At 33.8% G+C, this 18,437-nt stretch overlaps 1 protein-coding gene across 4 annotated transcripts in view; it reads right to left on the minus strand.

The window, feature by feature from the left end:
• Nucleotides 1–15,473: 15,473 nt before the first annotated feature.
• Nucleotides 15,474–18,437, minus strand: part of LOC111438129 (ribonuclease II, chloroplastic/mitochondrial-like) — an 8,759-nt gene continuing 5,795 nt past the window's right edge. Inside the window, exons 12-16 of one of the 4 annotated variants that reach the window (XM_023076074.1) lie at nucleotides 17,984–18,379; nucleotides 17,282–17,506; nucleotides 16,595–16,781; nucleotides 16,046–16,185; nucleotides 15,474–15,951 (exon numbers count right to left, since the gene is read on the minus strand). In XM_023076074.1, the coding sequence (XP_022931842.1) occupies nucleotides 16,659–16,781; nucleotides 17,282–17,506; nucleotides 17,984–18,379 (744 nt within the window). In that variant the 3' untranslated portion in view covers nucleotides 15,474–15,951; nucleotides 16,046–16,185; nucleotides 16,595–16,658. Of the gene's footprint in view, nucleotides 16,186–16,594; nucleotides 16,782–17,281; nucleotides 17,507–17,983; nucleotides 18,380–18,437 lie in introns of all 4 variants that reach the window. The other 3 variants (XM_023076073.1, XM_023076072.1, XM_023076071.1) reach the window with 3 other exon arrangements.

An 18,437-nucleotide genomic window follows, 5' to 3' on the forward strand; every position in this document is an offset into this window, starting at 1 on the left:
AAAAAAAAAAAAAAAAAAAAAAAAATTAGACACTGACACATTAATTATGGTGCTACGTTAGAAAAAGAATACGTTTTGTGTGTTTCATGCATTGTTTACATGACATGATTTGTCGTATCTAAAGTGACTCCATTTTAACCGTTAGCTAAGAAATTTAATTACACATTGATATGAATCTTTGTTACCACAAGTGAAATCGGTAGCAATTCAGTAAAAAAAAAAATGTTTTAGCGAGTGAAAATGAGTGAATAATTTGAGTAAAAAGTGTTTTAGTGAGTGAAAATTAGTCTATAATTTACTAGGGGGTTGGCTTGTAATAAGTTATGTTAAGTGCGTTTAGGTTTATAAAATGATATCTTTTTGCGTGCAGTTGTAGAAAAATTGCGTGCACTCTGCAATTATTCCTTCTTTTAGTTGTTTTCTTGCTTCATTTTTTTTGCGCACTAACATTTGCCTTATAATTGAGGCTCTATACCTTTTCATTTGACCATTTTTTTAAAATTATTTTTTAAAAATTCATATTTATCTACGCTTTTATTAATAACTAAAATCTTATAAATCTCAAATAATAAACCTTCATAATTCACGATACATCAATAATTTCAGTTGCAAACACCAAATATTTTAATATTCGTAATGATCTAAAAAATGGGAAAGAGTAGGATTAGGTTGCAACTCTATTTTAACCGGATTGACTTGATAAAAAATGTCAAATCTTAACCCTAAATTTTTATATTTTTCAAAAATATAACCCAACCCAGATAAAAAAGAAAATCTAACCCAACTAGATAGTAATATATATAATATGTTTCTTTAACTACTCCCTATATTTTTCTCTCTTAAAACTCCCCCAACCAACCTAATTTTCTCTTCCCTTCCATACTAAAGTTCTTAATATGGTAGGAAATTTCGGTGTACGTCGTTACAAATTTTAAGAGACAAGTTAAACCAATCTCAAAAATAGGATAGTATGTCGACTAAGGTCAACCAAGTAAGTGACCATACTATCGATATTATATGTTTGATATGTGTAAATTTGATGTTGTGTGGTGTAACACTTGTTGTATGTTTGATATGTTTGCTGACTATGATATGATACGAAATGATATGACTATGAAATGATATGATATGATACGATAGGATATGATATGTTTTATATGTGTGAATTGTTTGATATGTTATATGTTTGATATGTGATTGTTATGGTATATGATATAAAATGATATATGTATGATGTGAATTGTTACGTCTAGAATAAAAAAAACGTTATGATATGACATATATGTAACATGAATGATATGATTGACATGAAAAATGACGAATTGGCATGAAATACAATTCCGATACACGCATGGAAAATAAGATAAATGATATGATACGAAGGAATATGTTAGTGGAGTTGTAGTATATGACAATGAAAATGGGAAAATGTTGGGACCCATGCATTATTTTGTGTTCATGCATCGGGGGATACCCCTTCTCCTTTACGATAGTACGAACGTATACGCTACGAGACAGGGAAACAATCATTATGTTTACCATAATACTGCCATGACGATTGCTATTTCTAACAGGTGTGCGATATCAATAACTACCAGAGAATACTTGCCCGACCAGAAAGGGGCCCAGGAGGTGTGCAAACCTACTAGTTGGTCCATACTCGCAGGTATGAACTGTGTGTAGGGAAATTAAGTACACATCCAATTTTCCGTTAAGGATAGTCGTCACAGGAAATAAACTGATATAATAAGTCCCTCACGATTGTATGTGTTTGCATCTAACCCTAATAGTGAAGTCATTTACTGAGTATTTCTTTAAATACTCAAGCCACGTGCTACTTCTATTTAAGGTAAATGCAAGACATCCTTGTACGACTGACGACGACATCGCAATTCGAGACCATGACACATGCATAGGGTATGTTAAAGATATTTAATATTAAATTATAGTATACCATGTATATCATATTTGATATTTGATATTTTATTATAGACAAATATCTTTCCATATATTGGTCTTTCCAGTTATTACTATTTTCATATCCGTGTAATTTATATTTAGGTGTGGTGGATTAAGCAAACATTCTGAGGGTAGTTGTACTTATTTTCTTAAACTAGTTAAAATAGGATGTTTTTAATTTTAACGCATATTTATTTCATTTAGTATTTTGTTGTGTCGTCTTAAAGATGTTTTCGAACACATAAGTCCATGACAATGTTTTAAGATGAAATTTGTATCTGATAAAGAAGTTTAAACCCTTATTTCCGCATAGAAATGATTACATTATGATGGTGGTATCGACCATAAGTAAGTAGAAATCAAGTATCGTTACACCAACTCAACTCAATTTTTATGGTTTAGATTGGATAGTACAAGTTAATAATGAAAAACATGCGATTCATCCTAGAGTTATTAATTCCTTTTTATATTTTTTTGATCGATATGGGTCATATTGGTTAGGAGTCGTATGTATATGGTTCAAGTAGGTCGAGTTTAAAAATGAGGCAAAAGATAAGTGAAGAAAAAGAAAGGGTAGGGAATCCCACCACTTATTGCTTCAATCACAAGCTATGTGAAGCTGCAATGGCTGCGATTCAACCAAAAAATTGGCTTAATTCTTACTCTTCAATTACTTGATGCCATCTACTTTCACTCTCATACCTCACAAACTTCATTAAATTATAAATTAATAAAAATATATTTAATTAAAAAAAATATTTTATATTTTTAAAAAACTTTAAAAATACTCTTAAGAAATAATCTTACCATGAGTATCACGTTTCAAAAGGCTGAATTAAAAAGTTTAGAGATAATCTACGAGGCGTTGACCTGCTATTTTTTCATAGCCAAACATTTTCATTAAATGTTTTTACTTTGTTTTTTCATAGCCAAACATTTTCATTAAATGTTTTTACTTTATATGATTTAATCAAAATTTAAAACTAAGAAAAAAAAAGCCTTTTGAACGAGTAAAAATAGTTTAAAATATCAAAAAATAGGCATTAAATTTATTTATTTTTTTTTTTTTGAGGGGAAATTTCGGGAATATTACGAATCAAATTGAAGAATTGGATATTATTATTCTCCATATATAAATATTCTTTTAAAAGGGCAAAAAATATTAAATGGGGAAGTAAATAAAAAGCAGACAGACAGTTGAGTTCCGAAATTCGTGGGCCCACCCATGGGTAAATTTGGTAACGTCCAAACTGTCACCCGGGCCCACCTCGAGCATAGCTACCCGGATTTACCGGATTTCGGAGCTGGGCCCCACTTACTTGGACCCGTTTTCCTTTTGTATTTTTTATTTTATTTTATTTTCTTAAATTATAAAAATTATAAGATTTTATCTAGTATAAAACAATAAATGAAATTATTTTAAAAACATAAAAAGACTACATTATTCATTGAAGATCAAATTCGTAATTTCAGCCTTCTTCTGATAAAATGACTTATCTACCCCTGTTAGTTCATATATATATATATATATATATATATATATATATATGTAAAGGAAAGTGTGAGGGGAGGGTAAAAATTGCTCCCAAAGGAAGGCAGAAGTGATTAGCATGTGAATTCAATTATTATGTTTTTTCTTTTTTGCTGTTTTACCCTTCAACTCTAAGTAATAGTAGAAGTAGCCCATCTCCATTCTCACCCACCTTCACTTATTGCACCCACCTCCCTTTCTTTTCAAACTTCTCTCACTTTTTTTTTTTCAATTCATACAAATTATGCATTATAATGCAAATTATTGATCTTACCTATCAATATTTCTTCTTTTGAACGTTTTTTTATTAACATTTAGTTCGCTACTATAGACCAAATCTTATAGGTCCTAAATTTAAACGCATAACTGATGGAAGATACTCATTTCTCTCGTTTATAGCTATGTATGTCTTTAAGAACAGCCTAAACAAATATCGGTAATAATAATGCATGTGATCTAGTGGCTTTAGGTTCGAAAATATCCCAATTTTGCAAGTACCTTGAGTGGAGGTGTTGATCGTGTTGAAGAAGATAAATGAGAGAGGTTCATGTTATCTTCTATTTCTCGAGGGTGTTCTAAAAAACAATCTTCACCTAATTGTCAAGAGGTGATCAACATGTGCCTAAGATTCCAAATCTAAATTCAACTTTTTGTAACTCGAAATAATTTGAGTGTACGTGACATAGAAAGATTAGATTAGATGTGGACGTGAATACGGTGAAGTGGGCCCACAATCACACCGAACCAACCAGATACAGGGAATCTGCCACGTCATGGGTTGATCATAGATTGGATGCAGGATTTGGATGAGATGGCAGGGCACGTGATTTTGGTGGGATTGGTTTCTTTTGCATGCAAATCTTATTAAGCCCATGCAGACAGGTGTCACGTGATTTCATTTCATCTACACCGCCTTATCCCCACAACAAAATAATAATATTTAGTAGATTATCAATTTCTTTTTTTTTTTTGGTCTAAATATTTTATTATATATATATATATATACACGTACATATTTATTATAATCTTATTTCATTTTCAAATTATTTTATTTTTCAACAACTTTTTAATATTAAATCCTTAAAATATAATTTTACAAAATATATATGGCAATTAGATTTAAATATTAGCCCAATGTTTGAAAATAAATATATATAACTTTGTTTAACTTTTACTTAAAAAAAAATTTAAAATGGATAATTCAAAAGTTTAAATAAATGATTTGAATTATCCAATTAATTTCATCATTTAATAAAAGAATATTACAATTATAGAATATTGTTAATAGATTTTCAAATGGTAACAAATGAAATACTATTTTTAAATTCAAAATCGTATAATTAACTTTTCTTTTTTTGGTAAGAACAATTAAATTAATAATTAGAATTTGACATGCATTAATTATACTTAGTTTGTTAAAGATTTTTGTCAATATGGGAAGATTATATAGCAACCCATGAGTGGACTTTAATCAATAATAATAATAATAATAATAAAGAATTGTAGTATTATTCTTACAATTTTATTTAATAATTGAAAAGAATAAACAATGATAAATGATGTACTGTTTGCACAAAATACATGTAGATAAGAAAGGCTAAAATTAAGTATTTTTCTAAAAAAATATTAATAATTAGAAAAAAAAAAAAACATGTGAGGGGTGGGCAAGGTGATTGGATCAGAAATTTTCTTACAAAATCCGACAAAATTTTCTCTGCCATACCGCTATCTGCAAAAATATTTAAAAAAAAAAAAAAAAAAAAGGGCCCACAATTGGCCCATTTGTTTTTTCCATATATGTTAGGAATATATTTTTTTTAATGAAAGGATATGGTAGTTTTATTTTAAAACGAAGGAAGAAATAGGTCTAAGAGGAATTATATTTAAAGGTTAAAACTGTCTTTTTAAAAAATTTAGCACGTCTGAAAAAAAAAACAATTTCAATATTCAATACTACAATAACTTTAGAATAAGATTTTTAATTATTTTATATTTTCAACGACAGTTAATTAAAAAAAAACATAGGGCTACCTTGGCTTAGTTGTCAATAAGCTAATAAAAAATATTGAGGCTAAATATGATTAAACAATAGGTTAAATATAGAAAATATTTTTAAATTTTACATTTGGTCTCGAAAAAAAATATTTTTAAAACTTTCAAAAGTTTTAAAATCACCTTTAAATTTTTAAAAAAGTTTTAAAAATTTTTAAAAATATAAATTGGTAATACTTTTTTAAAGAAATACACTTGGAGTTTTAAAAAGATTTCAAAAGTATCCTTTAATTTTTAGAAGTGTTTAAAATATATTTTTGAATTTTAAATTTTTTTTATTAATATCCTTAAAAAAAAATTTAAAAACTTCAAAAACACCTAAAATATTATGCTTTTCATTCTCTTCCCTGCTCTCCATACGTACCATCTCATGGCCAAAGTAGACATAACTACAAGAATATAAGCCATTTATTCTCTGGAGTCATGTATAAGCCGATTGATACCCTGCCATAAACATCCTTCAAACATGAGGTTCCATTCTTTAGATCTGATTAGTCCTATTCTTTGGGACTATTTTTTTGGTTCAACTATGATTGTAAAAGCTATAATAATGATTTAAGTTCTTTCTGCTAATATTTTTTGGTTCAACCATGATGGTAAAAGCTATATAATGCGATGCTCAAAATTAATAAAAGAGAACTTCAGATAAAAAAATATCTTGGTGTCTCCTTGTATAATTCAGTTCATTGGTGTTGTAAGCACATTTGTTCAAAACAAGTGGTATCAGAGCCAAATTGTGGTATTGTTAAAGTTTTGGCCTCATCGACCACTAGACGTGCTCACAATCATGCTTATTTTCTTGAAAATCAATTTTCAAGAATTGTGTTTTTTAGTTACATCCAGATTAATTATTGCGAATGGCAGAATCATCTGGAATTAAATCACGGCGTAGATCGAGATTGTTGAGTTCCAATCTCGAAGTAGAGAAATTTAATGGAACCAATAATTTTGGTGTTTGGCGAGGCGAAGTTAGCGATCTATTGGTCATGCAAGATCTTGATGCTTCTCTCCAAGAGGAGATGCCTGAAGACATGACAGACGCCGAATGGACGAAATTAAATCGACAAGTTTGTGGAATTATTCGATCCTGTCTTGGCAAGGATCAGAAATATCCATTTATGAAGGTTACCATGACGAAAGAACTATGGGGCAAGCTTGAGGCGAAATATATGAAGAAAAGTGTGGAAAATAAATTTATTTGAACAAGAAACTCTTCCGTTTTGACTACAAGAAAGGTATCTCAATGACTGAGCATTTGGATAATTTTAACAAAATCATCACTTATTTGCTCAATCTAGATGTTACAATTAATGACGAAGACAAGGCGTTGAATTCTTTGTCAGAATCCTACGAGTTTTTAGTAACCACCCTACTACAGGACTCACTGATCTTGTTTTTGAAGATGTTTCAAATGCCTTAATGAATAATGAGGTGCAAAAAAAGGAAAAGGAGGTATATCAAGACTCTAACACAAATGTTCTCACTGCTTGTGGAAGAACTTCTACTTCGAAAAAGAGCGAACGTGGAAAGTCCCGATCAAAGTCGAGAGGTAGATCTGATAATTGGAGAAAACTTGATAAAAATGAGTGTGCATATTGTCGACAGAAAGACCATTGGAAGAAAGATTGCCCGATCTTAAAAGAGAAGGGGTCGAAGTCCAATGTAGTTAGAGATGACAATACTGATACAGATAATGCCTTGACGATCTCTTTATCAGTCAGCCAAACCAGTGAATGGATTCTTGATTCTGGGTGCTCCTATCATATGTGTCCCAACAAAGAGATGTTTTTGGACTTCAAAGAGTTCAATGGTGGAGTTGTCTATATGAGCAATGATAGTACTTGCAAGATGATGGGAATCGGCTCAGTACAAATCAAGATGTTTGATGAGGTTATACGAAAACTCAATGATGTGAGATATGTCTCTGACTTGAAGAAAAATTTGATTTCCCTTGGCGTTTTGGATGCGAGTGGTTATCGCATCATTTTGGAAGGAGGGAATTTGAAAGTAGCTCGTGGAGCTTTGGTGGCAATTAAAGGAACTAGAAGAGGTAACATATACTACCTCAACGGAACCACAATAATTGGGCATGCTGCTGTGGCAAGTTCGAAAGAACAAGACATATCGAAATTATGGCACATGAGACTTGGGCATGCTGGTGAGAAGGCCAGACATTGGTGAACCAAGGAGTCCTTAAGGGTGCCACAACTGGTAAAATTGATTTATGTGAACATTGTATATTTGGTAAACAAAAAAATGTGAAGTTTGGTACAGCTATACACCAAACAAATGGCATTTTGGATTATGTTCACACTGATGTATGGGGTCCCACGAAGAATGTCTCATTGGGAGGAAAGAGGTGGTTTGTCACATTTATTGATGACTACTCGAGGAGAGTTTGGATGTATCCCATGAGGCACAAAATCGAGGTTCTCCAAATCTTCCTAGAGTGGAAGAAAATGGTGGAGAATCAGACGGACAGGAAAATCAAAAAGCTGAGATCAGACAACGGTGGAGAATATACTTATGATCCATTCCTTAAAGTATGCCGAGATGAGGGATCGTTCGACACTTCACCGTTCCTGGTAAGCCACAACAAAATGGAGTTGCTGAGAGAATGAACCAAACATTAATAGAGAAGGTTCGATGCATATTGTCTCAAGCAGGATTGAGTAAGGCATTTTGGGCTGAGGCTCTCAGTTATGCAGTTCACTTGGTGAATCGTTTACCTGTATTTGAAAATGGTGGGAAAACTCTACTTGAGGTATGGTCGGGTACTCCTGTTAGTGATTATGATAAATTGCATGTGTCTGGGTGTCCTGCTTATTATCATGACAGACTCAAAGCTGGATCCTAGAGCAAAAAAACTAAGTTTATGAACTTTAGCAAAGGCGTAAAGGGCTATAGGTTATGGTGTCCAGAAACAAATAAGATTGTTAATAGTCGAGATGTGACATTCGATGAGTCTGGAATGTTTTTTAGAAAATTGAAAATAATGACGAGGCATTGAAGCAGGTGGTGTTCTTTCCTGATATGGTTGCTCCTACTGAAGAACCTATTGATAAGGTAGATAATAACTCTGATGTCTTAGAACAGAAGGAAAAAAACCTTGTAAATGAAAGAGTAGAGGAACCTGAGTCCATCGCCAAGAATAAACCACGAAGGGAAATTCGAAAACCTGCAAGGTTTGATGATACGATAACATATGCTTTCCCTTTGATTGATGGAGTTCCCAACAACTACAAAGATGCTATCCAGAGCCTGGATAGATTGCACTGGCAAGAGGTTGTGAATTAGGAGATAACATCATTGGAGATAAATCAAACTTGGAATTTGTTACAACTTCCAAAAGGAGGAAATTGGTTGTAAATAGGTTTTTGCAAAAAAGGAAGATTCTTCTAGTATACGTTATAAGTCTAGACTTGTGGCTAAAGGCTATGCACAAAAAGAAGGTATTGATTACAATGAAATTTTCTCACCTGTGATAAAACATTTTTCCATTCGATTGCTCAATTTAATCTTGAGCTTGTACAACTCGATGTACAAACTGCTTTTTTGCATGGAGATTTGGAAGAAGAAATATATATGGCGCAACCGGTTGGTTTTTGAGTAGTTGGACAGCAGCATTTGGTATGCAGATTGAAGAAATCTTTGTATGGGCTAAAACAATCTCCTCGCCAATGGTAATAAAAGTTTGATCATTTGATGGTAAAGCATATGTATACTCAGTCAATTTGATCATTGTGTGCATTATCTGTGTCTTGATGATGGATCGTTTATCTATTTGCTCTTATATGTTGATGATATGTTAATTGCTTCAAAGAGACAGGTGGAGATTGATAAGCTCAAAGATCAGCTTTCTAAAACATTTGAAATGAAAGACTTATGCAATGCAAAGAAAATACTTGGAATGGGAGATAGAGTGAGATCAGAAAAAATGTACAGTTTGGTTGATTCAGTCTCAATATCTACGCAAGGTATTGACAAGATTTAGTTTGAATAATTCAACCAAACCGGTTGGTACTCCACTTGCTCCTCATTTCAAACTTAGTGCTTCCATGTGTCCAAGTTCTGACGATGACAAAAGGTATATGGAGAATATTCCTTATACAAATGCTGTTGGTGCTTTGATGTATGCTATAGTATGTACTTGACCTGATCTTTCACATGTAGGAAGCATGGTGAGTCGTTATATGCATAATCCTGGTAAAGAGCATTGGCAGGCTGTCAAATGGAGTCGTTATATGCATAATCCTGGTAAAGAGCATTGGCAGGCTGTCAAATGGATTCTTAGGTACATTCTTGGTACTATTGATGTTGGTATTAAGTTCCAAAAACAAAAAATGTTTAATCTTGACAACCTTGTAGTTGGTTATGTGGATTCTGATTATGCTGGTGATTTGGATAAGCGACGATCTACTACAGATTATTTATTTACTATGGTTAGTGGACCTGTTTGTTGGCGTTCAACATTGCAGTCTACTATTGCATTGTCTACCACCGAAGCAGAGTATATGACAGTAACGGAAGTTTTTAAAGAAGCTATTTGGATGCATGGTTTAATCAATGACTTGGGCATTTTGCAGGAACATATAGATGTGTTTTGTGACAGCCAGAGTGCTATTTATTCGTCAAAAAATCAAGTCCATCATGCTCGTACTAAACATATTGATGTCCGTTTTCACTTTATTTGAGAAATTATTAGTGAAGGGGACATTCGTTTATTAAAAATTGGAACTGCTGATAACCCTATTGATATGTTAACAAAGGTGATCGCTTGTGAAAAATTCTGGCATTGTTCGAATTTCATCAACGTCGGAAGAAAGGAGTAGTGTGTTGACGTGGTAGCAACCAAATCAGTTATCAACTTAGAGATCTTATGACAAGGTGGAGATGGTTGTAAATTGTCATCAGGTCCTATTCTTTAGGATTGATTAGTTCTACTCTTTAGGATTGATTAGTCTTATCCTTTGGGACTTTAAGTTTCTTTCAGTTGATATTTTTAGGTTTAGCCATGATTATAAAGGCTATATAATGTCATGCTTAGAATTAATAAAAGAGAACTTCAGATCAAAAAATATTTTGGTGTCTCCTTGTGTAAGCTATATAATGGCTATATAATTAATAAAGGCTATATAATGTTCATTGGTGTTGTGAGCACATTTTCCAAATAGCTTCTTTAAAAGTTTCCGTTACTGCCATATACTCTACTTCAATGGTAGACAATGCAACAGTAAACTGCAATGTTGAACGCCAACAAACAGGTCCACTAGCCATAGTAAATAAATAACCCGTAGTAGATCATCGCTTATCCAAATCACCAGCATAATTAAAATCCACATAACCAACTACAAGATTGTCAAGATTAAACATTTCTTGTTTTTGGAACTTAATACCAACATCAATAGTACCAAGAATGTACCTAAGAATCCATTTGACAGCATGCCAATGCTCTTTACCAGGATTATGCATATAACGACTCACCATGCTTACTGTGTGTGAAAGATCAGGTCGAGTACATACCATAGCATACATCAAAGCACCAACAACATTTGTATAAGGAATATTTTCCATATACCGTTTGTCATCGTCAGAACTTGAACACATGGAAGCACTAAGTTTGAAATGAGGAGCAAGTGGAGTACCAACAGGTTTGGTTGAATTATTCAAACTAAATCTTGTCAATACCTTGCGTAGATATTGAGACTAAGTCAACCAAACTGTACCTTTTTTTCTATCTCGCTCTATCTCCATTCCAAGTATTTTCTTTGTATTGCCTTAGTCTTTCATTTCAAATGTTTTAGAAAGCTGGTCTTTGAGCTTATCAATCTCCACCTATCTCTTTGAAGCAATTAACATATCATCAACATATAAGAGCAAATAGATAAGCGATCCATCATCAAGACACCGATAATGCACACAATGATCAAATTGACTATGAGTATACATATGCTCTACCATGAAATGATCAAACTTTTTATACTATTGGCGAGGAGATTGCTTCAGCCCATACAAAAATTTCTTCAATCTACATACCAAATGTTGTGTCCAACTACTCAAAAACCAATCGGTTGCGCCACATATATTTCTTCTTCCAAATCTCCATGCAAAAAAGCAGTTTTTACATCGAGTTGTACAAGCTCAAGATTAAATTGAGCAACCAAAGCCAACAAAATTCGAATGAAAAAAATGTTTTACCACAAGTGAGAAAATTTCATTGTAATCAATACCTTCTTTTTGTGCATAGCCTTTAACCACAAGTCAAGCCTTATAACGTATACTAGAAGAATTTTTTTTTTTTTGCAAAAACCTATTTACAACCAATTTCCTTCTTACCTTTTGTAAGTTGTACCAAATCCCAAATTTGATTTATCTCCAATGATGTTATCTCCTAATTTACAGCCTCTTGCCAGTGCAATCTATCTGGACTCTGGATAGCATCTTTGTAGTTGTTGGGAACTCCATCAATGAAAGGGAAAGTATATGCTATCGTATCATCAAACCTTGCAGGTTTTTGAATTTCCCTTCGTGGTCTATTCCTGACGATGGACTCAGGTTCCTCCACTCTTTCATTTACAAGGCTTTGCTCCTCCTATTCTAAGACATTAGAGTTATTATCTACCTTATCAATAAGTTCTTCAGTAGAAGCAACCATATCAGGAGAGAACACCACCTGCTTCAATGCCTCGTCATTATTTTCAATTTTCTGCAAAAACATTCAAGACTCATCGAATGTCACATCTCGACTATTAACAATCTTACTTGTTTCTGGACACCATAACCTATAGCCCTTTACGCCTTTGCTAAAGCCTATAAATTTGGTTTTTTTTTTTTTGCTCTAGGATCTAGCTTTAAGTCTGTCATGATAATAAGTAGGACACCCAAACACATGCAATTTATCACCACTAACAGGAGTACCCGACCATACCTCAAGCGGAGTTTTCCCACCATTTTAAAAAACAAGTAAACGATTCACCAAGTGAACTGCATAACTGAGAGCCTCAGCCCAAAATGCCTTACTCAATCCTGCTTGAGACAATATGCATCGAACCTTCTCTATTAATGTTTGGTTCATTCTCTCAGCAACTCCATTTTGTTGTGGCTTACAAGGAACAGTGAAGTATTGAACGATCTCTTCATCTCGGCATACTTTAAGGAATGGATCATAAGTATATTCTCCACCGTTGTCTGATCTCAGCTTTTTGATTTTCCTGTCTGTCTTATTCTCCACAATTTTCTTCCACTCTAGGAAGATTTGGAGAACCTCGTTTCTGTGCCTCTATGGGATACATCCAAACTCTCCTCGAGTAGTCATCAATAAAGGTAACAAACCACCTCTTTCCTCTCAATGAGACATTCTTCGTGGGACCCCATACATCAGTATGAGCATAATCCAAAATGCCCTTTGTTTGGTGTATAGCTGTACCAAACTTCACTTTCTTTTTTTTTTTGTTTACCAAATATACAATGTTCACATAAATCAATTTTACCAGTTGTGGCACTCTTAAGAATTCCTTGGTTCACTAATGTTTGAAGCGTCTTCTCACCAACATGCCCAAGTCTCATGTGCCATAATTTCGATATGTCTTTTTCTTTCGAACTTGCACAGCAGCACGCCCAATTATTGTGGTTCCGTTGAGGTAGTATATGCTACCTCTTCTAGTTCCTTTAATTGCCACCAAAGCTTCACGAGCTACTTTCAAATTCCCTCCTTCCAAAATGATGCGATAACCACTCGCATCCAAAACACCAAGGGAAATCAAATTTTTCTTCAAGTCAGAGACATATCTCACATCATTGAGTTTTCGTATAACCCCATCAAACATCTTGATTTGTACTGAGTTGATTCCCATCATCTTGCAAGTATTATCATTGCCCATATAGACAACTCCACCATTGAACTCTTTGAAGTCCAAAAACATCTCTCTGTTGGGACACATATGATAGGAGCACCCAGAATCGAGAATCTATTCACTGGTTTGGCTGACTGATAAAGAGATCCTCAAGGCATTATCTGTATCAGTATCGTCATCTCTAATCACATTGGACTTCGACCCCTTCTCTTTTAAGATCGGGCAATCTTTCTTCCAATGGCCTTTCTGTCGACAATATGCACACTCATTTTTATCAAGTTTTCTCCAATTATCAGATCTACCTCTCGACTTTGATTGGGACTTTCCACATTCGCTCTTTTTCTAAGTAGAAGTCCTTCCACGAGCAGTGAGAACATTTGTGCTAGAGTCTTGATATGCCTCTTTTTCCTCCTTTCGCATCTCATTATTCATTAAGGCATTTGAAACATCTTCAAAAACAAGATCAGTGAGTCCATGTAGTAGGGTGGTTACTAAAAACTCGTAAGATTCCGGCAAAGAATTGAACAGCAACACGCCTTGTCTTCATCATCTAGATTGAGCAAATTAGTGATGATTTTGTTAAAATCATCCAAATGTTCAGCCATTGAGATACCTTTCTTGTAGTCAAAACGGAAGAGTTTCTTCTTCAAATAGAGTTTATTTTCCACTCTTCTTATAGTTCTTTCGTCATAGTAACCTTCATAAATGGATATTTCTGATCCTTGCCAAGACAAGATCGAATAATTCCACAAGCTTGTCGATTTAATTTCATCCATTCGGCGTCTATCATGTCTTCAGGCATCTCCTCTTGGAGAGAAGCATCAAGATCTTGCATGACCAGCAAATCGCTAACTTCATCTCGCCAAACATCAAAATTATTGGTTCCATCAAATTTTTCTACTTCGAGATTATAACTCAAAAATCTCGATCCACGCCTTGATTTAATTCCAAATGATTATGCCATTTGCAATAATTAATCTAGATGTAACTAAAAACACAATTCTTGAAAATTGATTTTCAAGAAAATAAGCATGATTGTGAGCACATCTAGTGGTCGATGAGGCCAAAACTTTCACAATACCCCAAATACCACAATCTATCTCTGAATGTTTCAAATATATATATTTATAATAAAAAATGGCTACATTGTTAGACGAAAAGTCGACGACTTAAAGTTATTTTTTTAGATTTAACCCAAACAAGCATCTAAATTTCCATTGCACGATTTTCCATTTCAACAATAAACATATATGAATGTCAATAATTTGTAAATGATTTGTACACAAAGATGGGTTTCAAGCACAACAGTATGCTGTTTAGATGATTTGATCAAAGCCTAACAAAGTTGTAACTTGAAATAAAAGGTAAATCACATCTTTAGTCTCAACCACATAGCTCTGAAGTAAACAAACCTAATTTAACCCATGGGCTCAACACTTAACAAACCTCGTCAGCTCAATTGCCCAGTTTGTGATCATACTTTTGGTAAATTTTTTTTAATATGCATAAATTTTTAGGCTAACTTTGAACCACCACAATTATTCCAGAGTCGATAATTTGACCCTACGAAAGGGTGACTCGAACTCATTTCTTTTAAGACTTCTATTATCAAAGTTCTACTGCTCATTTACTCATTCACTATCTATAGTTATAAGCTCACTTTGTTTTGTCTTTCATGGACTAGTATAAAACAGACTAATCTTTGATTAATGGTTGGGTAGCTTAACAAACATGTGAAAGATCGTTTTCAGTGTTACTTTACTCATTTAGATGAGTTCAAGATAAATTCCTCTTTTTAACTCTACTAATTATACAATATGTTCGGGTTAACAAACCCACTTAAATTATTGAAAGGTTTGAATCTGGCTTACTTTACGAGACAACTATTTGTGTTGCTTAGCAAAATTATTGAAACGTTCGACTCTCGATTACCTTACAAGACAAAACTATTTATGTTGCTTAGTGTCATAGTCGCACGTTTTGGACAAGCATGACTGTAACACTTAGCAACAACTATATCTTCATACTTGGGACAAACTCAGACCAAACCATTCTACACATCTTTCTTTCTCTCTTAGACTCAAAAAACCTTACCATATGGTCTCATATTTCATGTGACTAGTACAAGATCTAGTTCATTTAAAGATATAAATCTTTTCCTACCTAAGCAATAGATTCTCTACCAGCAATAAACTCATCAGGTTAAGCAAGAATTCAAATCTTAGTATAATTTTTCCTATGCCTTCCTTTGATGGCTTGGCCACACCTTTTTGTAACTTGCAAGATACAACAATTTTTTGAAGTTCCCACCGCACCAACCTCAAATGAACTAAGACACTTGCCTAAAGAGCTTTACTTCAGTTACAGTTATTCAATAATCAAATTTTATGATACCATCAAGTGATTCAGAATTATATAGTAAAGCAAACAAAGACAATATGAAACATACCCACGCTCATACGTTTGAAGGAGGTTATGAGACAGTAATGAATCAGCAATAGCAACCATCTGGTCATCTTCTTTTCCTCATTTCAATTGATCTCCAAAAGAGGGCACCTACAAACTTTTATTAGCTTGAAAATCTATTAGCTTCATGCAACAATAATATTGATCTGATTCCTTCACTAAAGATAACCCATTGACAACCAACCTAAGGAAATTACAATTCTAGCCCAAGGGTAGAAACCTTTCAAGTGCTTCCCACTTAACCTCCCAATTTCCACATTCTGACTGGGTATAGGGGTGAGATTCGTGAAATGTGTCTTTTGGCGAATCCTCATGGCATCAACCCTGCAGAAAATGTTGTTGAGAGATGTCTGGTTTATTTCATCAGCACGAGCTTTTTAAGTACTTTAATAGAGTGACTGACTATTATGCATAGAAAAAAGAAAAAAAAAAAAAATTGCGACTAAATAATAGAACTTCAATCTGACTTGTTCATAAATATTTTGCTTTTAGTTTAATGTTTAATAACCATATCATGATCAAATATTAAAAAAATTAGAGAATAGTTTTCAAAAACTAGTTTTGTTTTTAAATTTTGCTAAAATTTCACAGATGCTTCTAAAGAGCAGGGAAAAAGAACTTAAAACAATTTAGTTTTTAGAAAACAGAGAAAAAGAAGTCAAAACTTCACTCGACATGTTTAGTTCATTTTCAAGGAAAAATGGTTTCATATTTGGTGAAGAAGAGTACCAACCGTCAACTTCAGGGAGCAACACCTTGTCATACAATGTTTTTTTACTAGAGAGAAGCTCATATATCTAGTGAATAATCTCCTTCAGAGAAAGGACATCATCACGTGGATGGGCTTCCTCCACTCGAACTTGCACTTCATCTCCAATTTGTGCTCCAACAGATACCCACGCAGATGCTTGGAGTCCCACCTATAAATTCCGAATACATGAGATACTAAATGTAACAAAATTCATATTTAGAGACTACAAGCGCCTATAGAGGTTTATATAGGTTCTACTTTGCTTGAGCTAAGGACAAATGAAGGAATCTAACAGTAACACAAATGGTTGGAAAAAAAAAAAAAAAAGGTCGTCTGTTACTGTATGCATCTGATATTCTCATACGTTTAAAGAGCATCAAGTGGGGCAATTTAGCTCTTGCTTCAGGCTTCAAACCCACTGAAGCAAGATGTGAAGAGAGCAACAATCGGTGAAAGAGAGGAACATCGACAGTAAATACCTGATAATGTTATGATGAATAACAGAACAAACCAGGAGGCCATTGACAGTAAATAAACAGCACAATGTGAAGAGAGGAACAACCGGTGAAAGCAGAAAATAAATCAGATTAGGTTCACCCTCCCTTAGCCAAAAGTCATTAAACTAAGGCATGCATCGTGATATGATAGATGTTATCCATCAATCCTCACCTCGACCAACAGCAGGGCTGCAATTCGATCTTTAATGAACCTAAGAATCAATGCCCGATATCTATTTTCTTTTGGTTGCCTTCTCAAGTACTCTAATACCCAATAACGAAGACTGGTGCTTGAGAGCTTCTTTGCCAATTTAGTATTTATATTCACAGTTGATGCCATTCCTTCTAACTGACCATGGGAATACGGAGGAGAGTCACCCCTAAGGAATGCCTTTACCTACGTATAATATAACAGAAAAACTAAGTTAAAAGGAATATAAAGTGGTTAAAAACAGGCTTCAAACGAATGATTATTAATTATCCAAGCAAAACCAAACACAATTTAACAAGCTGGTATGAAGAGTACAGTTTCAATGATAGTAATTTTAAACTGAAATTTCTGACAGTAATGAACAAGTAAACATAGAACTAATATGTTGAAAAATGATGACAGTAAAGGGTAGTTTCCTTGACACAGGTGGAGAAAAGAGAACCAAAACCATTAAGTATGACCAGTGGAGGTGTTTCAAGTAACACAATGGTCTGTCAGGAATAAGGTCCATTCATTTTTTTGAACCAACACAACGTACTGTTCTCATCTTTTCTCAAGGACAAAGCAAGATCCCAAGATGTCCATGATGGATGAGCAGTGCAAGCTCAATAAAAATTCAAAATCAAATTTTAACACCAAGACATAACAAATGAGAGGAAATACCTGATAATGTGCAAGAAGATCCATATATCTACGGATGGGAGATGTAAATTGGACATAACCAGGAATTCCCAAAGTCCCATGGCGTATCGGCTTCCTGAAATCTATTTCAGCAGCACGCATTGTTCTAACAATTGCAGAGCTCCTAACAGGTCCTTCTTGAAGATGTGCAAATGCAGATATATCTACATTTGTTTGGGGCTGTCCTCTATAGGGCAACGGAATGTTATGGTGATATCCAAAAGTTGCTATAACTTCTCCACATAGAATCATCATCTCAGAAACCAGTCGCATGGCAGGATCAGCTTGGTTCTCCACATAGAGATTGATTTCAGGATCCAGGTCTTGTGGATTTGCTACCTTGATCCGTGTCTCCAAAGAGGCCATGTCAATCGCCCCCTGAAAATTTAGAACATGGACAGCTGATAATAATATACCAAAAAAAAAAAAAAAAAAA

This window comes from Cucurbita moschata, unplaced genomic scaffold (assembly GCF_002738365.1).
Source record: "Cucurbita moschata cultivar Rifu unplaced genomic scaffold, Cmos_1.0 Cmo_Scf00072, whole genome shotgun sequence".
Taxonomy (NCBI): domain Eukaryota; kingdom Viridiplantae; phylum Streptophyta; class Magnoliopsida; order Cucurbitales; family Cucurbitaceae; genus Cucurbita; species Cucurbita moschata.